Raw genomic sequence first — 22441 nt, 5'->3', positions numbered from 1 at the left:
GACACATTTAGTAAACAGACTCTGTTTCATGCTGTTAATACTGAAGAAGGTTAAGAGAAGTTAAAAAGCAGAAGTGGTTGTTTGTTCTCTTCCTGTCAGATCTGCTCAGAATTTTCATCAGTTTAAGAAATTCATCACCAGCTTTTGATTGAGTTGTGTTTTATGCTACAACTTCAACATTATTCTGTACTTTGGAGCAGATCTGTTTCTATAAAGTTCAACATGAATAAAAGTGACATTGATTATTGTTGCTGTGGTATTTCTGGAACATAAGTCAGTTCTGGCCTCAGTCTAGTCAAAGTAAATTCCGTTTGATGTGTTTGCTTATTACCAGCTGCAGATGTTTACATCTCTAAACATTCATATTTATACTGTTTTCATGGACTGGCTGCTCTTCATCTTCACGTCCAGAAATAATTATTTCAATAATTACGAACCAATTATTGAAATAATTGTCAGCTAGTTTAGTAATCAATTAATTAATTAACTGGAGTGTAAAGTCTCAAAGATCAATTTCTGAAAGAACACCAACATTAATTAACATATATCTGTGTCAAATACATAAAGATGGGATCAAATGAAGTCTGAATCCTTCCAGCTGACAAACTTTCATTAAATTGATTCTTGTTCAGTTTCAGACAAAATCAACTCAAGTTTGTAACCAAACAGTTTTATTGATCATCTATAATCAAACACATGAGCCCCAGCTACTGCTTCTTCTTCACCACGTGAGCACAGTCATATTTCCCTCGGACCACAGTCAGCTTGACTCCGGGCAGGTCCTGGGTTTTGCCCCCCTGCACCAGAACCACGTTGTGCTCCTGCAGGTTGTGTCCCTCCCCGGGGATGAACACCACCGCCTCCTTCCCGTTGGACAGCCGGACGTGGGCGCACTTCCTGTTGGCCGAGTTGGGCTTCTTGGGCTTCCGGATCATCGTCTTCAGGATGACGGCTTTGAGCTGCGGCCGGCCGAACGTGGCGCCCAGAGCCTTGGGGGGAACCTTGGGCTTCCCCTGGCGGTGCATCTGGTTGAGAGTGGCCATGGTTCTGGAGAGGAGCGGCCCGGTCCAGGAGGAGGAGACCCGGGTCGCTGCAGACACAGAGCAGAACAGCTGCTCATGTTCAACCCACAAAAATGATTTGTGCTTCAGCTGAATTCACCACGGGGAAAATATTTTCCTGTGGCTGTTGTTTCAGTTTCCCCGGATGTTTCTGTCCAGAGCAGAGAAACTTTTTCCCCTCAGGAGGAAACTCACCGTGAAGCAGCAGCTCCAGCGCCGGACGGAGGCTCCGGAGGGACATTCCTGAAACTAAGAGCATCAGAACCGGGATCCAAGTCAAACAACACGGGATTAAATCATCCGAATAAATGAGCCTTTATTTCTGTTATCCCGACATTCATCATCTCAAATTCTCCCTTCTGAAATATTTATCCAGAATAGAATAAATCTGACCCATAGAATCATTTCGCATTTCAGCAAAGCTCGTTTTCGGGTCGGTACAGAACCAGAACCTCAGATTATTCCTGCTCGGATTCACTGCCTCGTGTCTCAGAGTTAATCTCGGGTCACACAAGCCGAATTATGAGGAAACTCCTACAGAATTTAAATTATTTTCTAAAGTCTCCTCTGGAGCATTTCATCAGGTAAAACGTTTCTCTTCATGGAATCTGGTCAAGCTAACCTCTGTTAGCTTTCCGGTGCGGCCCTCCGACGCTTTCTTCATCTAAAGCTACAAACCTGCTCAGATGATTCGGAACAACCCGTCCGAACCGAACACTACTTAGAATCCAGAACCTGGAGAAAACATTTCATTTAACACTTAATTGAAGGACATCACGGTACGGCGCGAATGACAGGATGTCCTTTAGAGGGTAAAGAAGCACTTCCGGTGGGTTTAACGACAAAATAAAAGATGTAATTTCAAAATAAAGGCTTAATTTTCTTAAAAGGCTCGTGAGATCAGTTAACTCCGAGTTAATATCAAAGCTGTTAAAGTTTATATAAATCTCATTTGAGCATAAACAGAGCAAATTAAGAGCTTCTGGCGGGATATTTGAGATTAAATGGATGAAATATTGTTTTATAAAAACTTGAAGTGGAAAATTTACTGCAATAAATTGTTATTCTCTGTGTTCTTCCTCATCTGACTGGAGGCAGGTCAGTCCATCACAGGACAGATCTCAAGGTTCTCTGGTCTTATTATTATTGATCAGAATATCAGCTTTATGGATCTGGTTAGTCCAGACTTATAAACACCAAGGAGCGTCTTTCAAAGTCCATCTAATCATTAAAGTCAGTCCTGATAAAACCCATTAGTTCACAGTCGAAGGTCCGTCGGCTCCTCCATCAGCAGATCTGTATCAGGACCTGCTGCTACTCATTAACCAGGGCCACCTGCACAGGTGAGGACCGGCCGAGCGCCCGGCAGTCGCAGTGAGGCTGAAGATGAGGCTGGAGGTCTTCCTGGTGCTGATGGCGGCGAGCGGCGTCGGCGGGAAGCCGCTGAGCAGCAGGGAGGAGAAGAAGACCAAGCTGCTGCTGGTGTCGTTCGACGGGTTCAGGTGGGACTACGACCAGGACGTGGACACGCCGCACCTGGACCGCATGGCCCGGGACGGGGTCAAGGCCAAATACGTCACCCCCCCCATGATGACCATGACGTCGCCGTCACACTTCACCACCATCACAGGTCTGGAGCGCCGCTGGACGGCCTTAAACCGAGCAGTTTGATTTCCTTACTGGTCAGGAACAATCAGTCATGAAGGAGAAGAGAAACTGACATTTCAGCTCAGAGCAACAGAAACCAAACATCTGAAGCTCTGGGTGGACGGGAGGCAGCAGCAGCAGGAACCACATTTTGGTTCCAGTCTCTTCTTCTGTCAGTCAAACCGTTTTATTTGGGAGGATTTTAATTAAAACCAATAAATGGGAACAAATTGTGCTCCTGTTAGAGTCTTAGACCCAGAATCCTCCTGAGGGGAGTCAGAGCTCCACCTCAAACTGATCTGGAGAAATTTGGCGTCAAGCGTTTTGGTTTGTGCAGCACAAATTTTAAAGATATTAATAAAAAGGTAACAAGGCACAAAGATTTAAAACTAAATTTATTAGATCTAAAGAAGGAGACCAGCTGCACTGTGGTCTGAAAATGATCCGGTTCTGAAGCTCTGCAGATCAGAACCAGCTACAGGACAAGAAATATAATCTAATCCTGCATTCCTAGATTATTTCTGGATTATTGATCGCTGCTTATCGGCACTATCAGCTGGTCTGGGTTGTGCTGATCTTCTTGTCGGTAAGTGGAGGTTTATGGCCGCATTAGATACCATCAGATGTTTGCTGATTCCTGGCTGATCAAACAGGAAGTGAAGGTTTAGACCGTTTCCTGCAGGAGACGTGAGAAGCACCTGAGCCTGAATCACTCAGGAAAAATCTGGATTTTCACCTCAAGAGGCCAGAAAATGTTTAAATCAACAAACTTTCTGGCTTTATAAGAGTCACAACAATTCCAACTCTTTAAAAAATTACTTTTGTGAGGAAAAATTTGCTGAATTATCCGTTTTTGTTTAATGTTGCCCCTTATTTAAAAAAGGCTATAAACAGGATTTCAATATGAAATCCATAATTCTGTAAACATTTCGTCTGATTTTATTCACTCCGTCCAACAGAGACAGTTTAGATGTGATGAGCTTTAAACTCACTGCTGCAGACACAATACTGTAAACACGAACCAGCAGGGGGCGCCGTTTGCTGGCTGAAAACGGTCCGACTAAAACCTGCATCACATCCCACAGCCCCGACTCTGAACTGGTTTCACTGGGACTCACCTGCTGCCGTACCTGGGTTGTGTGTTCGGTACCCATTTCGTTAAGTTGTATTTTACATGATCGCTCTTGAAATAGACAACATTTATCAGTATGAGTCCTTCAGGGGCAGGAAAAGAAGCATGTTTGGTTTCATCTCCCCCAATTAGAGATTATGCTGAGTCACGGTGAAAAATGGAGACTGAACACTGATGCAACTAAATATTTAGTAAGCAAAAAAATATTTAAAGTATAAAAATGTGACTCTGCGTAAACCTTTAACTGTCCCAGTTTACCTGAATTCAACCTGATCACCGCTGCTTCACCGAACAGCTAAATCTAACCACCAGATGGCAGCAGTGGACCATGCAGACATTTCTGTTCATGTTTCTCCAGAATCAGAGCTAAATGTCTCGTCTCAGGTAGATGGATAGAAGACCACGAAGTTGTCCACAACTTGATGTTCAACGAAACAACAAACCTGAAAGTTCCCTTCAAAGAGACCCTGAAGAGGTCGGAGTGGTGGGACAACGGAGCGCTGCCGTTATGGATCACGGCTCAGAACCAGGCGAGTCGAGGCGAGCCGGCCTGCAGGAGCTCCAAACGTGACGATAAACCAGTGAATCAAACTGATCTCCTTCTTTCAGGGTCTGAAAACCGCTTCGTTCTTCTTCCCGGGAGGTGGCGCCACCTACGGGGGTCAAAGCGTCAACAGAGTTCGGCTGGCAGAGCCCGGCCACCCTTACACCAATGAGACAGAATGGCGTGAGAACATCGACACGGTTCTGAGCTGGTTCTCAGAGGAGGACTTCGACCTGGTGACCCTGTACTACGGCGAGCCGGACTTCGTGGGCCACAACAAGGGGCCGGACCACCCGGACAGGAAGACCGTCATCCAGCAGGTCGACCGCACCGTCGGCTACCTGCGCGACGCCATCAGCTGGCACGGCCTGAGCGACAGCCTGGACGTCGTCATCACCTCGGATCACGGCATGACCACCGTCAAGAAGCGGCCGCTGGTGGACGAGATCGTCCTCAACAATTACCTGAACCTGATGGAGCTCGCCTCCTTCGAGATCCTGGACTACGGCGGCTTCGGCATCGTGACGCCGCGGCCGGGGAAGGACCAGGAGGTCTACGACGCTCTGTCCAACGCTCCCAATCTGACCGTCTACAAGAAACAGGAGATCCCGGAGAGTTTCCATCTGGGGAGGAGCAAGCGGCTTCCCCCCATCGTGGTCGTGGCGGACCTGGGGTTCAACCTGAACTCGGTAAGGCTCGCCTCGCAGGCCCAGAGGTTTGGTTCTTCACCAAAGAATCAGTGCTACGAGCTTCAGTCCAGGCCCCAGTGGTGTTGAAGAATTGTTCTGTTCGTTTGTTGGCTTCACCAACTTAAGACTTTTTAAGACCATGACAGAAACGTACAAAAGTGGATATGTATTTAAATTACAAATAAAATATGCAATTTAGCCGTAACGCCGATAGTGCCAAAACATTCAGCCCAGAATGAACGAGCTGGAACAGAAGTGAGCCAATGAGAGAGACGATCTTTCTTCAGCAAATTGGTGATTAATTTGTACTTAGTTCATTAAATATGAAAAAAATAAAAAAAGTCAGCTAACTAGCTAGCAAGGGTTTATTAGCCGGTAGTTAGCCGTAGCCTCAACTGCCTCCAGAATGCAATGAAACGTCTGCAAGCGACTCAAATGTTGAAAAATAAAACTGCTACGACAAAATTTAAGACCTGTGGTTAACGTGTTTAACTTACATTTTAATGAATTCAAGACATTTTTATTTCTTACTTTTACACAAATTAAGACTTAATGTGTGGACACCCTGTCAAAGTAAAATCTGATTTACACAAAATAATGAGAAACAAAAAGATTTAACTAGTTGAGGGATTATTTTATACCAGATAAAATAATAAAAGCTGGCGGGACATTTCAACGAGCGACTGGATAAATATTCACTCAGTATTTAACAGACGCATCTTCACGGCGTCAAACTTCTGCTGAATTTTAGCTTAGCTAAAAACACTTTAGCTAACTTTGGAAACGTTTAGCGCACTTAGCTTCCCAAGATCATTTTATCAGCTCAAATGTGAAGCACTAATTTACTCATCTGTTTTAGAAACTTCAGTTTTGGTTCTAAACTATTAAGAATCATTCAAGCAGTTTTAGATTCATGCTCTTATTTTGAAGGCGGTTCCTCTCAGAAACTAAAACATACCTGTACCTGAGGTTTGTTGTTCGGGTTCGGATCTCGTTCTGAGGACTTTCTGCAGCGTCTGACGTTTAATTAAAGATAAAATCAGTTTTTGTTTTCAGATGTAAAACTGTTAAAATGGAGCTTCTGGCTCCAGAGCAGCAGGTGAGGTCAAAGGTCACGCTGCCTCTCTGTTTCTCAGAGGTTCATCGTCTACGTGAACAAAGGCGACCACGGCTTCCACAACGGGGAGATGGACATGAAGACCATCTTCCGGGCCGTCGGACCGAGCTTCAAGCAGAACTTTGTGTCCGACCCGTTCGACAGCATCCACATCTACCCGCTGCTCTGCAGGCTGCTGCGCGTCCAGCCGGCGCCGCACAACGGGTCGCTGGGGGTCACCGAGGTCATGCTGCGGGCCGCAGGTGAGTCCGCTCCGGCCCGCCAGAACCGCACCCAGAACCAGAACCACAGATTAACCCGGGTTTGTCTGCAGGAGAATCCCAGAGGTCCGGTCTGTCCGCCGCCCTGCTGCTGACCGTCCTGCTGGCCAGAGTCCTCTAACCGGGCCAGAACCGGACCAGAACCGCTCACCTCCACATCCAGCTGCAGAACCACTGAAGACATCAAAACGGACCAGAGGTTCTGGTACCAGAACGGTCCGTCAGGATTCTGCATGAAGCTTCTCCATTTGTCTTGAAAATCTGATGATTGTTGAAACGAAACATTTGGATCAGAACCAAACTGACCAGAACCGATCAGAACCAAACAGAACCAAACTGACCAGAACCGATCAGAACCAAACAAAACCAAACAGGACCAAACTGACCAGAACCGAACCAAACCGAACCAAACTGACCAGAACCGAACCAAACGGAACCAAACTGACCAGAACCAAACAAAACCAAACCGAACCAAACTGACCAGAACCGAACCAAACGGAACCAAACTGACCAGAACCGAACAGAACCAAACTGACCAGAACCGATCAGAACCAAACTGACCAGAACCGAACAGAACCAAACTGACCAGAACCGAACAGAACCAAACTGACCAGAACCGAACAGAACCAAACTGACCAGAACCGAACAGAACCAAACTGACCAGAACCGATCAGAACCAAACTGACCAGAACCAAACAAAACCAAACAGGACCAAACCGACCAGAACCGGCCCGTCGGCTCATCTGGATTCAATAATTTACAGTTTTTAAACTAAAACATGAAACTGATCAGATGAATAAATAATTTCAAACATTTGTTGTTTATTCATTTTGTTTCATTAAAACTTTTGGTGCTTTTAACTTTTCCAACATAGAAAGTTCTGGTTCTGGTTCTGGTTCTGCTGGTTCCTTCCTGTTAAAGTGGAGTCTTGCCTGTCCGCTGTCGCCCCCTGCTGGTCCAGAAGTGATCGATAATTTTTCATAAATTCTGCTTTAATTAATAACGACCAACTTTAAAAGTAACTTCAAACTATATTTCTTAATTTTCCATATTTATACAAAAGACTCACTTCATTATGCAAAATTTATTTTCTCCTGTAATTTATTTTACTTTAAAATATGAATAATAAAGTTTTGTGTAAATTGTTAGCTTTCATAATAAAACATTTATGTTCAATTTAGAAGATTGTGTTGTATTTCTAGGACTTTTATTTTGGAAAACCTTGGAGAAAAAACTTTAAAATGATCTGAATAAAACTGACCTTGATGCAGAAATTAGTTTTTAAAGTGCTTTGATGTGATTTGGTGCTGAATTCATTTTTAAGATGTTTTGGTGGAAACAGCAGCTGATCTGCAGCCGCTGCACCGGACACAGCGGGCCTGGGTCGGGTCGGGTCGGGTTCAGATTGGGTCGGGTTCAGATTGGGTCGGGTTCAGGTCGGGTCGGGTCCAGATTGGGTTCAGATTGGGTCGGGTCGGGTCCAGATCAGGTCGGGTTCAGGTCTGGTTCAGATTGGGTTCAGATTGGGTCGGGTCGGGTCCAGATTGGGTTCAGGTCGGGTCGGATCCAGATTGGGTCGGGTTCAGAGCAGGTCAGGTCGGGTCGGGTCGGGTTCAGTTCAGATCGGGTCGGGTCTGGTTCAGATCGGGTCAGGTCCAGGTCGGGTCCAGGTCAGGTCGGGTCCGGTTCAGGTCGGGTCGGGTCCAGGTCTGGTCCAGGTCGGGTTGGGTCCAGGTCGGGTTGGGTCCAGTTCGGGTCGGGTCCAGGTCTGGTTCAGGTCGGGTCGGGTCCAGGTCTGGTTCAGGTCGGGTCGGGTCCGGTCCAGGTCGGGTCGGGTCCAGGTCTGGTTCAGGTCGGGTCGGGTCCGGTCCAGGTCGGGTCGGGTCCAGGTCTGGTTCAGGTCGGGTCGGGTCCGGTCCAGGTCGGGTCGGGTCCAGGTCGTTACCTACTGGCTGTTTCTGCAATAAAATGATCTCAATCATCAGAAACAGGAAATAAAATCTGTTACCTGAAATCCTGCAGCAGGTCAGTCACTGTGTTTACGTCACAAATCTACTTCTCTAAAGTCATAAAAACTACTTCCTGTCTTCGTCTTCTTCCTGGTTTCCTCCAGGAGTCACTTCCTGTTGGTCATGTGACTCATGATGTGGAAAATGTTTCCTTCCAACTGATTTATTAAAAATTTACAAAGAAACTACAAAACATCTGCTGAGGTTCAACTTTCAGGCAACATGGTGAAACACACACACACACACACACACACACACACACACACACACACACACACACGCACACACACACACACACACACTCTGAAGTGAAATCAGCACGATGGATTAAATAAAAAGTCCGTTCTATGTCGGATCGTGGAGGAGAAGCAGGAACTGAAGGAGAAATAAATATTCGTCCACTGAGTACGGTGGCCGTCGGCCAATCAGAGCGCAGCGCCAGGCAGCCTGCCAATCAGAATGCAGCGCCAGGCAGCCGGCCAATCAGAATGCAGCGCCAGGCAGCCGGCCAATCAGAGCGCAGCGCCAGGCAGCCGGCCAATCAGAGCGCAGCGCCAGGCAGCCGGCCAATCAGAGCGCAGCGCCAGGCAGCCGGCCAATCAGAGTGCAGCGCCAGGCAGCCGGCCAATCAGAATGCAGCGCCAGGCAGCCGGCCAATCAGAGCGCAGCGCCAGCGGTGGTCTGCCAGTTAAAACAAAGTAACCTGAGGATTGTCCGTCTAAAACGATGAGGAAATAAAAGTCGTGTCATCAGAGAAATGCAGCGCAGCCAGGTGGAAGCTGATTGGTCCTCCGTCTCGCTCAGGCCCCGCCCACCTCGCCGTCCCGATGGAGGATCATAACGCCGTCTCAGCGTCCACGAACCTCCGTCCGTCCTCGTTCTCCATGCTGATCTGGACGCTGGGAAGTTTCTCCTGACTGGACAGCAAAAACATTTCAGACCAGTTAGATCTGAGTTTATCAATTATTGATCAGGAATTGATCCCAGAACCTCCTGGACCAATCAGAGCGGCCGCAGGCAGTGATGTCATCGTCACCTCTTGCAGCGTTTCAAAGCCTTTCCTCCCTCAGAGTTCTTGGAAACGGATTTCCAGATTCCACTTTTGGCCATTTCATCAGAGATGTTGACCTCAGACGGGTCGGACCTGCAGGACCAACAGAACCAGAACCGGGTCAGCGCCTGCAGCAGAGCTCACTCAGAGGAGGCGGGGCCACCGTGTTCGACTCACCTGTCCTTCAGCGACTTGATGGGGAACTTCAGGACGCTCTGAGGATCGTAGGGCGGCTCGTCCTCCACTTCCTCCATCATCCGCTGGGCGTCCTGCACACAGCCAATCAGAACGCAGAGCCAATCAGAGCCAGAGCCAATCAGAACGCAGAGCCAATCAGAGCCAATCAGCCAGATCCAATCAGAGCCAGAGCCAATCAGAGCGCAGAGCCAATCAGAGCCAGAGCCAATCAGAACGCAGAGCCAATCAGAGCCAATCAGAGCCAGAGCCAATCAGAGCCAGAGCCAATCAGAGCCAGAGCCAATCAGAGCCAGAGCCAATCAGAGCCAGAGCCAATCAGAGCGCAGAGCCAAAGGACCAATCAGAGCGCCTCACCTCCTCCTTCTTCTTCTTGTCGTCGTCCTTCTTCTTCTTGCTCTCGGGGATCAGGTCGTCCAGCCAGCTCAGCTCTCTCTTGGTGAAGCAAAAGTCCAGAAGCTTCCGGATGAAGACGAGCGCCAGAACCTGCAGGGAGAGGCGGGACGGCGGTGAGCGGCGCCGTACAGGCGGAGGCAGACGGGGGGGGGGGGGACGCGGCCTCACCATCATGGGGAAGATGACGGCGGCTTCCGTCGCCTTGATGGCCCAGAGGATGATGAGGCAGGACAGCTGGACGGCGGTGAAGACGTGGACCTTCCAGAGCGGGACGTAGCGCAGGTAGATGAGGTCCGGCTGGTGCTTGGACGGCATGCCGAACAGCTTGATCCGGTCGAAGAGCTGCAGGACCAGGAAATGTTCAGAGGAACGCAGGATTCACTCAACTTTACTTTATTAATGTGACACAGCAAATACTTCTGACTTCAGTGATATTATTATTAATAAGAAGAAATGAACCTGGATGCCTTTGAGTGACGACACTCCCATGTAGAGGAAGACGCCATAGAGGACGGGCATCGGGATCAGCTGGGGGCAAAAAGGACACGTTTGTTACTGCGTCCATCCGAACGTCCGGCCAGATGTCCATCCGGCCCGACGTCCGTCCGAACAACCGGCCCGACGTCCGATGTCCAACCAGATGTCCACCTTGAGCGCGGACGTCATGAAGACGGAGCAGCCCATCAGGATGAAGATCATGAATCCCGTCACCCGTTGCTCCCGGATGCCCAGGAACTTGGGTTGCTCTCCGGGCGCGGCGCAGCCCGACTCCACCTTCAGGCTGTTGACGTGGGAGATGGAGAGGACGGTGGCCGCCACGAACCAGGGCAGGCCCAGGATGGAGCAGACCCCCAGCATGACTGCCACCACCAGCAGGTCCAGGTGGTACCCACAGCCCTTCTGCAGGGAGACACACACCGGGTCAGTATCACAGAGGCCCAACCCGAGACCGGACCGCGGCTACCAGCCGCCCCACCCACCTTCAGCTTGTTCTCCTTCCTGTTGATGATGATGGCGGTGATCTGCTGGTCCATGAAGATCAGGATGGTGCAGAGCAGAGCGGGGATGACGGCCGCCAGCAGCGTCCACCAGGGGTTGGTGCCGAGCGGCGAAACCAGCCAGGACCGGTCGCTGGTGGTCGGCTGCAGGCAACCCAACAGACGCCATTACAACCCAGTGGACGCTCTTAGAGGAAGGCAGCAGACGCCAACGACGGGCCACAGATGCCAATAGAATGTATAAACGTACCTAGAACCCGATTCTTATCCAGAGTATTCAGGACGGAAGAAAACGCCAAAATGTACAAATACAATTTGCGGCTTATTGCTTATCATACTGGAAATGGCTCTTTACAGTCTTTATCCCATTAGCGGCTAGCGTTTTAGCACAGAATGCATGTAGCATCGCAACAGAAGTCAGCCAACTGGAGATACATTTGGACTTAACCTATGATAGACGCAAAACTGCTAAATGGCTAGTTAGCATACAGTAGCCTCAACTGCCATGAGTCCCAAAGTAAGTAATATATTTTTCCAGTGAATTTAAAACTTTTAAAGGCTTTAAGGAAGTGCGGACACGCCACTGAACCCGAGAACGTCAACCTGAAGGTGGATCACCTCGAATCGCTCCGGGACTTCCAGCTTGGGAGAAGGAATTCCCACCAGGTAATCCAGCAGCACCATGACCATGATGGTCAGGAAGACGGCGAAGTCACTAATGGTCGACCGCACCTACATACACAACCAGAGGGTCCGTGAAGCAGCACCAGCAGGTCTGTGAAGCAGAACCAGCAGAACGCAGAGGGACTGACCTTGGTGGGGAAGTATCTCTTGGTCTTGAACTGTTTGAGGAACGAGGAGAGGAAGAAAGTGGTGAAGAAGAGGATGACGGACCAGAAGAGGACATCTGGGACGAAGGGTCCTTTTTCACTGCAAGCCGACCCGATAAACTGTCCCTTCAAGTCCTGACATGCCTGCAGAGACGGACAGGAGGGTTAGAGGCTGCAGTCCCCGCAGCCGCCACCATGGGTGTCGTCCCCGCAGCCGCCACCGGGCCGCAGTCGCCACCGGGGGTCGCAGTCCCTGCGGCAGTCCCCGCGGTCGCCACCGGGGGCCGCCATCGGGGCAGCAGTCCCCGCGGCCGCCGCCGGGGGCCGCAGTACCCGCAATCGCCACCGGGGGCCGCAGTCGCCACCGGGGGCCGCAGTCCCCGCAGCCGCCACCGGGGGCCGCAGTCCCCGCAGCCGCCACCGGGGGCCGCAGTCCCCGCAGCCGCCACCGGGGGCCGCCACCGGGCCGCAGTCCCTGCGGCCGCCACCGGGCCGCAGTCCCTGCGGTCGCCACCGGGGGCCGCCACCGGGCCGCAGTCCCTGCGGTCGCCACCGGGGGCCGCCACCGGGCCGCAGTCCCTGCGGTCGCCACCGGGGGCCGCCACCGGGCCGCAGTCCCTGCGGTCGCCACCGGGGGCCGCCACCGGGCCGCAGTCCCTGCGGTCGCCACCGGGGGCCGCCACCGGGCCGCAGTCCCTGCGGTCGCCACCGGGGGCCGCCACCGGGCCGCAGTCCCCTCGGCCGCCACCGGGGGCCGCCACCGGGCCGCAGTCCCTGCGGTCGCCACCGGGGGCCGCCACCGGGCCGCAGTCCCCTCGGCCGCCACCGGGGGCCGCCACCGGGCCGCAGTCCCCTCGGCCGCCACCGGGGGCCGCCACCGGGCTGCAGTCCCCTCGGCCGCCACCGGGGGCCGCCACCGGGCTGCAGTCCCCGCGGTCGCCACCGGGGGCGCTGGTTGTGGACCTGACAGCCGTACCGTCACGTTCAGCTGCTCCCACTCGATGCTTCCTGCTGTCAGGTTCCTGCTGCTCCAGATCTGCTGGACGTCTGCTGAGGCGTTGGAGGGAGCAGAACATCGACATCTGGAAGAAATGCAGACCGGATCAGAACCAACTGGACCGCTCCATTGGGCAGACGACATAAATTATTTAAATAAGTACATTAAAAATATTTATGTAAAGAAAATAGAAAAGAAAAAAATTGAAGAAAAATAAAATCTATAAAAACTTTTTAAAAATTAAAGAAATATTTTTAACAATTCGTTTTAAATTTTATTTTCATTTAAGAAATTTAACTAAAAAAAAAGAAAAATTGAATAAAGTAAATACTAATATCACTAAAAAGATAGATAAAAATACAACAAGAAATTAAGGGAAAAAGATTAATTAATTTTATTTTAAATTTATTTAAAAACAAAAGGAAAAAATGAAAGGAAACAAATGGATTAAAAAGTGAAGGCCCGCCCCTCACCTGTACAAGGTGAGGTTGTTGAGCTGGTTGTGCAGGTTGACGGGGAACTTCTTCCTCATGTCGACCAGCTTGGCCAGAGCCTCGTAGATGAAGATGATGCAGATGAGGGCGGCGAAGGCTTCCTCGGTGAAGCGGGTGATGTAGCAGACCAGAGAGCTGGCGTCCGTGGCGACCAGCAGGACGCACAGGAAGGCCGTCCACAGCCCGATGCTCGTCCGCAGGGACAGGTAGGACAGACCGTGATTCCTGGGGACAGGCAAAGAGACGTCACACCTCACCAGGTGGTTCTTCTGGGTTCAGAACCAGAGCAGCCAACAAACCAGGTGTTTATGTAAGAGTTATGAAACAGATTTAATCCTCAAACAAAAGGATTAAAAGTCTAAAAGCTCCAGAAAATCAACAACAGAGGAATTAAATCCTAAAAGTTCTGATAATCTGTGACCCGTTTGGGTCTTATCTAACAGCCTGAAGGCTCAGACACGAAGCGGCCAGCAGGGGACGCTGCGGTTCTGACTCACTCGCAGAAATGGAAGAGAATCTTCTCGAACACCAGAACCGGGCCGGTGCTGCCCAGGATGGTGAGCGGCTGGCCGGCGAACAGGGAGTAGGCCATGCCCGTCATGGACGCCCCGAACAGAGACTCCATGGTGCCCTGCAGAACCAAGAGGAGACGTTACTACTGAGCACGCCGCGGGAAAAACACCAGCAGGTCCCACAGAGATCTCTAATGGTCAAACATTTTGTAACTTATTTTTTCACGTTTTTTATACTTTATTATTACTGTTATTTATATCTGCAAGTTTCCTGCTGCCCATCTCTTAGCTCATGTTTTTCAAAGTGGACGCCACCAGAGGGCGCTGTGGGAGCCTCAGAAAGCCTTAATATTTTATCTAATAAACTTTTCTGCCACAGAACTCATGGCCATCTAAAACCAGAAGGTTAGCATTTATGCTAAATGGATGTAAAACAGGATTCTGACGTTTACATATGTTGTAGCATTGACTGTGGGTTTGCTGTGGGGGTCAGAGGTCAGAGTTTGGGAACCTCACTATGCTGCCGTGGGTGGTCTCCCCCAGCAGGCCGCCGAAGGTGACGACGGGCGACATGCAGGCGCAGTACAGGAAGAGGACAGACGCCAGGCACTGCAGACTCAGCGCGTCTTTGATGTCACTCCAGTAGAACGGCGCTTTCCTCCGAACGTCGTTCACCAGGCCTCCGAAGATCCTGTTGGGTTACATCAGGTCATCTGAGCACCAGACACACACACACACACACACACACACACACACACACACACACACACACACCTGCCCGTCCGCTGCAGCTCTGGGCCCGTGTGATCCTCCGTCTCCTTCACAGACTCTGAGCAGTGGGCGGAGCCATTAGGCTGCGCCGCCATCTTCCTCTTCTCCTGCAGACACAGATGGGACAGAAATACGCTAAATCAGAAGTTATAACCTTTCTAGCTTAGCGTCCGTTTTGTTATTTTGCTACAAAAATGTAATTTATTCTAAAATGGAAGTTTTGCTAAAACAGAAGTAATGCTAGCATAGTTTTAGCATATTTCAGTTTAACGCTAAAACATACATTTAAGATGAACTTGCTAGCATCATCTCCAGCTTCCAATGTGTTAAAACTGCCGTATGTAACTTTTACATGCATTTGTTTAATCTGTGCCCATGTCGTTCCAGCTCATGAGTCAGACTCAACAGATCTGCCAGAACAGTTTCATTCTGCTGCAGCTGGAATGGAACTGATGCTAACAGAAGTTCTGCTGACCCTCCTGGGCCTCCGTAGGCGGGTTCTCACCTGAGACGGGACGTTTTTCGGAGGCTCGATCCGGATGCTGGGGTCCCACTCGCCCGGCGGCAGAACCGTGACCTGGTCCAGGAACTCGTCGATGCCGGACAGCAGGTCGTTCCGGTCCTTGGCCTTGTACGCCACATCATGGAAGACCTGCGGCAGAACCGGGCAGGTTAGAGAGGGCTCCTCCGTTTGGGTCGCACCAGAACCAGACCAGAACCTCCTGCGTCGCTCAGCTCACCTCGTCGGTCATCAGCGTGGCGATGGAGCGTCCGATCTCGTGGTACTGCAGGCCTTTCCCGAACGGACCGAGCAGCAGGAACAGAAACCTGAAGCAGAACCGGAGAGACGCTTCAGAACTCCTGATGGGTTCTGGTTCATAAGCAGCTTCTGGTTTCACTCTGTGGGTTTGAAATGGACCAGAGTTGCCATGGGAACCAAGCCAGCAGGTTCTGATCTCACCTGGTTGGTACCGGAACCTCAGTGAGGCCCGTCAGCAGCACGGCCGGCGCCAGGCGGACGAAGGCGATGATGGGCCGCTCCAGGAAGTCCACCTCTCCCACCAGGACGTTGGAGGCTTCGGCGCCAGGCGGGATCTTCTTCATAAAGTTCATGTCCACCTGGAACAGAACCAGAACTCAGACTCCTGGACCGGATCCTGGTACTGCTGCCACGTTACTCCTGTTCCAGTCAGGACCATGAGCCCCTTCAGAATCGGCTCAGGTCCAAACAAACCGAGGAACTCAGCTGGACCACTGGGATCATTTTGACTAATTTCAGAAAAACATCTGAAACAGGAGGAACATGTCAGGGACTACTTTCAGAGGCGGACTGATACGGCTTCAGGTGGAGTGCTGTTGGGTCCAATCCGTCCCAAAACCTCAGGGGTAAAAACACAACGTTCGATTGGCGACATCAAAATCACAGCGGACAACAATCACTGAAACGACAGCGAGCATCGACCAATCACAGAGCACCAACCACGACAAAGGCCTCTGATTGGGCGACGGCTGACTTACTGCGGGCTTCCTGTCGGCCGCCGGCAGCAAACACACACAGTTACAGTCCTGCAGAGAGACGAGCCGTCACCCTCCGACACACACGTTCTGATTGGACCATCCCTGGAAGGCCCCGCCCCCCAGATCCACTGCTCAGAGTTTAATCACAGGAAGTTGGACTTTGTCCGACCCAGATATCGTTCTGATTCCATCTCCAGATTTTCCACCATCCCAGTTTAACTGAGGATTTTTTCAGCTGATGGTTCTGACCCGGTGGAATAACAAGAACCTTTTGGATTTAACCAGTCTCTCTGTCCAATCGTAGGTTTTTCTGTCTCCCACCACTGGAGGACTTCCTGTTTCCTGTCCAATGAGAGAGCAGAGAGACGCGTCCACTCTCCTTCCCTCCCGTCAGATTTCAGCTCTGATTGGTTCTGGAGAACCCGGACCTGAAGGCAGTGTTAATCTGTCCCTCTCTGGACCCGGAAGGTTCTGATGATTGAGCTTTAAGATTTGGATCCATTTGGGTTTCTGGTTCTGATTCCAGAAGAAGCAGAAATCCCCAATGCAAACAGTGACTCAGCAACTTTTTCCTTCTTATTTTAAAATGTTTGCAATGACATCAAGAATCAAGCGTAACCATGGCGATAAATGCAGGACTACTGGTCAAACTGAGTCTACAAAATAAACAAAGCTAACATCAGATCTGTCCTTAAAAATAAAACGAACAGAATTATGATTCTACTTCAGAATCAGTACAAAACGTCCTAAAATGCATTAAAAAAAATAAAAACCCAATCAGCCGTCAGTCGGCCTCCATTTTGTAACAGTACGGAATGTTCCGCCGTCGCCATGGAGACGGGAATGTTCCGCCGTCGCCATGGAGACGGGAATGTTCCGCCGTCGCCATGGAGACGGGAATGTTCCGCCGTCGCCATGGAGACGGGAATGTCCCGCCGTCGCCATGGAGACGGGAATGTCCCGCCGTCGCCATGGAGACGGGACGAGCAGAAAAAAACAAAACAGAAAATGAAGGATTAATTTGGGTTTTACCAACAAAATATGAATAATTATGTTACTAAAAAATTGCTGAATTGAACCAAAGATTCCCACCAACTACAGAACCGGGCGTCCAGAACCGGGCGTCCAGAACCGGGCCTGTGCTGCTCACCTTGCTGAAGTCCACGGTGCTGTTCTCTCGGCTGCCGGTGCCGATCCGGCTCTCGCTGATCTTGTTGTCCAGGTTTCCTGGAGCCGACTGCGGCGACGCCAGCAGCCCTGCAGACACCCAGAGTCAGTTTCACCGGGCCGGAACCAGAACCAGAACCAGGTTCTCTTTCAGTCCACGCTGGACACACTTCAGTATTTATTCATTAAATCTATGATTTATCACCAATTCATCTTTTCACCAGAACCAGTTTTAGTTGAACCTCATCTGAGGGTTCGGCTCTCAAAGAATGACCTTTGACCTGATCAGGGGACCTTTAAGGGAGGACGTTGAACTTCTAGTTCAGACTCTTTAACGTTAAATGATCTCTGGATGGTTTCAACTCTGCTGCATTTACACCAACTTTCACACGCAAACAGAGTCAACAGCCACAGTGGAGGTCCGGGATCCAGCCGGACCGATGAAGAGTCAGCCTGGTTCTGGTCTTCATCGGTCCGGGATCCAGCCGGACCGATGAAGAGTCAGCCTGGTTCTGGTCTTCATCGGTCCGGGACCCAGCCGGACCGATGAAGAGTCAGCCTGGTTCTGGTCTTCATCGGTCCGGGATCCAGCTGGACCGATGAAGAGTCAGCCTGGTTCTGGTCTTCATCGGTCCGGGATCCAGCCGGACCGATGAAGAGTCAGCCTGGTTCTGGTCTTCATCGGTCCGGGATCCAGCCGGACCGATGAAGAGTCAGCCTGGTTCTGGTCTTCATCGGTCCCACAATCTGAACCACAGAACCGTTTTCCACCAGAGCTGTAGTCCTCTGTTCCTCCAGTCACTGGACCAGAATCAGAACCGGGTCGGGTTTAGCAGAACCAAGCTGTTTTTCCAGACCAGCTCTTTAAATTTGAACTAGGGATAAAAAACTGAGTGACTACAAGTTACACAGGTTGTTGCTAGGTAACCACCAGTTATTCGACTGGCTGTTGCTAGGTAACCACCAGTTATTCGACTGGCTGTTGCTAGGTAACCACCAGTTATTCGACTGGCTGTTGCTAGGTAACCAAAGAGGGAGAGAGTGAGCTGATGCTACCCAGCTAGCTTAGCTCGATGTGAGGTTCAGCAGGTAAAGCCTTTCCTCTGCCTACATCTCCCAGAATGCCGTGCGGTTCTGGAGTTCAGTGATTATTGTATAAATGTTCTATCAGATGTATTATCGGTCCTTGCTGATCATGTGTCAGTTATTGATTTATTGTCCAGCCCTCAGCTGATCCCAACCAGTGAAGGAGGTTCTTTGGTCCCCAGATGACCTCTGACCCCAGGCCTGGTGTTAGTAGCAGCAGCTTCATGCCTCTTATTGCCTGTTTGGCTCTCAGGAGCGCCATCATCCATGTGAAGGTGCTGCTCCTCCTCCGGAGGGAAAACCACCACCTGGATCCCGGATCCGCCTGCCAGCGTCTCCGGCGCCGAGCGACGCTCCTCCTGAGGGGGCGGGGTCCAAAAGAGGCGGGGCCAGTCCGGGTGGGCGGGGCTCCTGGCGGTACAGTGCGGGCGTGTCAGGAGGCAAGGAGGCGGGGCCAGAGAGGAGGCGACCAAACAGGAAGGACACCTGTGGGGAGGGGGGAGGGGCGTCGTCGAAGGAGAACTGGGAGGAGCGGCGGAGGAGGGAGAGGCGAGAGGAGGACACGCCCTCCCCTGGAGAGAGGAGGGACAGGAAGAGACGCCGACGTCAACAGAGTCATGCTAACATGGACACCAGCAGGAGGCTCTGGGTTTCCATGGAAACCGCCTCACTTCCCATTACTGGGATAAAAGCAGCGGGTTTGGACGTCGGTCAGAGACGGAAACGTTCCCACCTCAGAATTGATCTGGATTCAATGCAATAGATTATTTTCCATTCCGGGTCTGATTGGATGATCAGAACTGGATCCAGCTGCAGGCCGGGCCAGATTAGCAGCAAATCCACAGAGCCACGCGCCGCCAGAATCAGGAATTACGACTTTATCCCGAAATTATGGCAACTTTCTTGTACTTTGTGACCATTATCTTATTACAACTGTTCTCATAAACGACGTTGTTCTCCTACTGCAGTAGCTTCATCATGGTGATGTTGCTGTAATATTAGTTATTCTCATATTACCACTTCACTTCATTCTTGAGATGAAAGAAAGAACATTTTTTTAGCCTGAGCCTTACAGTCACAAAAAGCTAATATTTCTAAAGCAGCGCCACAAAAAACTGATTTCTTTGCAGAAAATCCTAAATCAATCGTGACATCATGGCGGGACGGAGCAGGATGACAACTTTTTATAAACAAAATAAAAACCGTTTAATGCCAACAACGTTCATAAAAACTGAAATTATTCAGGTTCTGATCGAGTCCAAACCACTGAAGCACCAACATGGCGGCTCGGCTCTGTCAGCAGCTGGTTTTTAACCGTCCAATCAGCACGCTGGTTAGAGCCAACCAATCAGAAAGCAGCTTCTGCTGATCATTAAACAGTTAGCGAATCAGAGACCAACACGCCACACCGGAGGCCCGACGCCGCGTCACCCCGTTACCTCGACCAATCAGATCGCACAGACTGAACCGAACTCTGCCCGGCGACAAGCAGATCTCAGGGAGAAAACAGAACGTCAGAACCAGGAAACCAAAGGTTTGGGTCAGAACCAGAGGAACTAAACGGTTTGTTCTGTCACCATAACAGACAGCTGGACGATAAACCGCTCCAGACGTTATCGCGATAAACGATAATGGTAATAGCATTAAAATGCAAGAACTTATTCTAAAATTTTACATTCAAATGAACATTTAACACTGGAACGGGAAACTTTTTAAACATCACAAATGATTAAACAATCAACAAATTGAATGGATTATGAAGTTAAACTGTCCTTCCAAAAAGGTTTAGTTGAGGCCAAAACACCAGATTAGCAACTTTTATTATCCAGCTAAGGCAATAAAATGTTTTCATTTATAAAGCCATTAATTGATTTATTGCAACAGGCCTAATGGGTAAATACAGACGGTGGAGTGTACGGGTTTTTTAATGAAGATTTTTGGACTTAAATGGGACCAGAACCAGAGGGAGGTTCTAAACCCGACTGGGTTCTGTTGGTGGAACTGCGAGGTTTGAGCCAACGTTGAGGGATGGCAGCAGCGCCGCAGCCTCACCGTTGCGCTCCAGCAGCGTTGAGTCCGAATGCTTCTTGCCTATGTCTGCGAAGGAGCGGACCAGCGGGATGCGGTTGCTCAGCTTCTTCTCGTTCTGGTGATGGTGGCGTTTCAGCAGAGCCTCCCTCACCTTCTCCTGCTGCTCCGCCTCCAGCTGGCCGGTCGCCAGCATGCTGTCGATCACCATGTCTGGGAGGGGGTAGCCGCAGGGCGTTAGCATCTCATTAGCACATCCTCAGAACGTTGTCAACACGTTTTTAGCGTGTTGTTAGCATGCTAGTATGTTGTTAGCACATCATAAGCATGTCAGTATGTATTTAGTGGGTGGTTAGCACATCGTCAGCGCCTTGTTAGCATGCCATTAGCAGGTTGTCAGTGCGCTGCTAGCCTGTTAGAACGCTGTTAGCGCTTGGTTACCATGTTAGGCTGTCGTTAGCATGTTGTCAACCTGTTATGTCATTAGTGGACCGTTAGCATATTGTCAGGACATTCTTAGCATGTCATTAGCATGTCTTTAGCGCATCATTGGCATGTCGTTATCGTGCCGTTAGCATGTTGTTGGTGTGTCCCAGCCAGGTTAGCATGTGGTTAGCGTCTGACCTGCGATCTCGTCGATGGAGCCGGCCCTCATGTCCAGCAGCACGGTGCCGTTCATGATGCAGGAGCGAAGCTCAAACAGGCTGTGCAGCGACAGCGTGGCGACGTACGGCTTGCTCCAGCGCTCGCCGCCGTCCTCCACGTCTTCCTCGAACTTCAGCCACCTGGACACAAACATGACATCATCACCAACTTCCTGTCTGCTCCTCCTCAGCCTGACTGGTACCGGAACCCGATCCGTTCTGCAGGTTCTGTTTGGTTCGCCCGTCCAACGCCTCCTGAATCTGATGGTCATGTGACCCGGCGGCCTGAAGCGAGACTAAACCCAGAACCCAGAAGATTTTAACCGCCACAGCTGGAAAACAAATTCAGGAGCAGCAGCTCGTCATGACGAGAAGCAAGCAGGAGATTTCCATCTCGTCTTAAATCTCATTTAACCAGGAAGTAATGTGAACAAGTTCAGCGTCTGTCTGAACCGGAAACTCCTGTTTCACGGACTTCTGCATCTCATTTGAACAGGTTCAGAATCTGCTTTTAATGACGTCAGCATCTGATTTTGACAAGTTTTAACCAGCTTTGCATCTTTATAATAAAATCTGGTTTTGCTGCTGATTTTAGAGCTGTGGCAGTCTATAACGTTTCTGTAAGTCTGAACCAGAACCCAGCAGAAGCCCCGCCCTCTTTCACTCTTCTTCTCTCCAGAACGTCGTCGGACCCGGTCAGGAGCTGCCGCACACCTCACCGCCGACTCCCTGCCCTCTTTCCTGTCCTGCTCCACCCAAATGTCATCATCAATCTACAGCAGAATCGCAGAGTTCTCTGAACGCTCCGCTCGGTCTGACTGGACCGATTTACCGAATCAGAACCGCTCAGAACCCGGCTCACCTGGCCGTCTCCTTCCACACCTGGACCTGTCCGTCCCTGAAGGCGAGCTCATCCAGCTCGGTGAACAGGTCGTGGGGGATGTGTTCCTCGTCGTCGTCTTCGGTGCCGAGGAGAAACTGGACCCTCTGGGACGGCGTGTCTGCAGCAGGAAGTCAGACTCTTCATCATCCTCATCAGATGCGTCTTGGCGCAGGAATTGGATCGGTACTGACCGTACGACGGAGATTCCCGGCCGTCCTCATGATCGTCCCGGTCCCGCCGCCTGCGGTGATGGCGGTGTCCGCGGTGCCGGTGACGCCTGCGGCTCTGCCGGCCCAGCGGGACGTGAACGCCGACGTACACGGCTCTGTGGCCTGGCAGGAGCACACACACACACACACACACACACACACGCACGCACACACACAGACACGCACACACACACACACAGACA

At 50.6% G+C, this 22441-nt stretch overlaps 3 protein-coding genes across 9 annotated transcripts in view; 1 reads left to right on the top strand and 2 right to left on the bottom strand.

Moving 5' to 3' along the window:
• Window positions 1–654: 654 nt before the first annotated feature.
• Window positions 655–1905, bottom strand: mrps12 (mitochondrial ribosomal protein S12). 5 transcript variants are annotated; one of them, XM_081616737.1, is made up of 3 exons: window positions 1684–1905; window positions 1257–1304; window positions 655–1090 (listed from the first exon to the last, which is right to left on the bottom strand). In XM_081616737.1, the coding sequence occupies exons 2-3, from the start codon at window positions 1300–1302 to the stop codon at window positions 708–710; spliced, it is 429 nt and encodes a 142-aa protein (XP_081472863.1). In that variant the 5' UTR covers window positions 1303–1304; window positions 1684–1905; the 3' UTR covers window positions 655–707. The 5 variants fall into 5 exon arrangements, with proteins under 5 accessions (XP_081472863.1, XP_008428863.1, XP_008428867.1 ...); XM_008430641.3 differs by having other exon boundaries at window positions 1257–1307; window positions 1689–1905; XM_008430645.3 differs by having other exon boundaries at window positions 1740–1905.
• A 532-nt stretch (window positions 1906–2437) lies between these two features.
• On the top strand, window positions 2438–6781 carry LOC103477493 (ectonucleotide pyrophosphatase/phosphodiesterase family member 7). Its single transcript, XM_017309384.2, has 4 exons — window positions 2438–2691; window positions 4225–4370; window positions 4450–5073; window positions 6210–6781. The coding sequence occupies exons 1-4, from the start codon at window positions 2448–2450 to the stop codon at window positions 6543–6545; spliced, it is 1350 nt and encodes a 449-aa protein (XP_017164873.1). The 5' UTR covers window positions 2438–2447; the 3' UTR covers window positions 6546–6781.
• Window positions 6782–8606: 1825 nt separating this feature from the next.
• Window positions 8607–22441, bottom strand: part of LOC103477491 (sodium bicarbonate cotransporter 3-like) — a 28511-nt gene continuing 14676 nt past the window's right edge. For all 3 annotated transcript variants that reach the window (XM_008430636.2, XM_081616735.1, XM_008430635.3), the window contains exons 3-25: window positions 22221–22361; window positions 22009–22147; window positions 21127–21287; window positions 20527–20715; window positions 17372–17478; window positions 15665–15822; window positions 15444–15531; window positions 15209–15355; window positions 14707–14810; window positions 14449–14623; window positions 13918–14051; window positions 13400–13645; window positions 12906–13011; window positions 11912–12073; window positions 11718–11831; window positions 11082–11243; window positions 10750–11001; window positions 10561–10629; window positions 10270–10443; window positions 10063–10191; window positions 9688–9779; window positions 9496–9603; window positions 8607–9376 (exon numbers count right to left, since the gene is read on the bottom strand). In XM_008430636.2, the coding sequence (XP_008428858.1) occupies window positions 9295–9376; window positions 9496–9603; window positions 9688–9779; window positions 10063–10191; window positions 10270–10443; window positions 10561–10629; window positions 10750–11001; window positions 11082–11243; window positions 11718–11831; window positions 11912–12073; window positions 12906–13011; window positions 13400–13645; window positions 13918–14051; window positions 14449–14623; window positions 14707–14810; window positions 15209–15355; window positions 15444–15531; window positions 15665–15822; window positions 17372–17478; window positions 20527–20715; window positions 21127–21287; window positions 22009–22147; window positions 22221–22361 (3239 nt within the window). In that variant the 3' untranslated portion in view covers window positions 8607–9294. The remainder of the gene's footprint in view (window positions 9377–9495; window positions 9604–9687; window positions 9780–10062; window positions 10192–10269; window positions 10444–10560; window positions 10630–10749; window positions 11002–11081; window positions 11244–11717; window positions 11832–11911; window positions 12074–12905; window positions 13012–13399; window positions 13646–13917; window positions 14052–14448; window positions 14624–14706; window positions 14811–15208; window positions 15356–15443; window positions 15532–15664; window positions 15823–17371; window positions 17479–20526; window positions 20716–21126; window positions 21288–22008; window positions 22148–22220; window positions 22362–22441) is intronic.

This window comes from Poecilia reticulata, chromosome 16 (assembly GCF_904066995.2).
Source record: "Poecilia reticulata chromosome 16, P_reticulata-male-v2, whole genome shotgun sequence".
In the NCBI taxonomy this organism is placed as follows: Eukaryota; Metazoa; Chordata; class Actinopteri; order Cyprinodontiformes; family Poeciliidae; genus Poecilia; species Poecilia reticulata.
The sequence above is the reverse complement of the archived record's forward strand: the minus strand, read 5'-3'. Positions and strand labels throughout refer to the sequence as shown.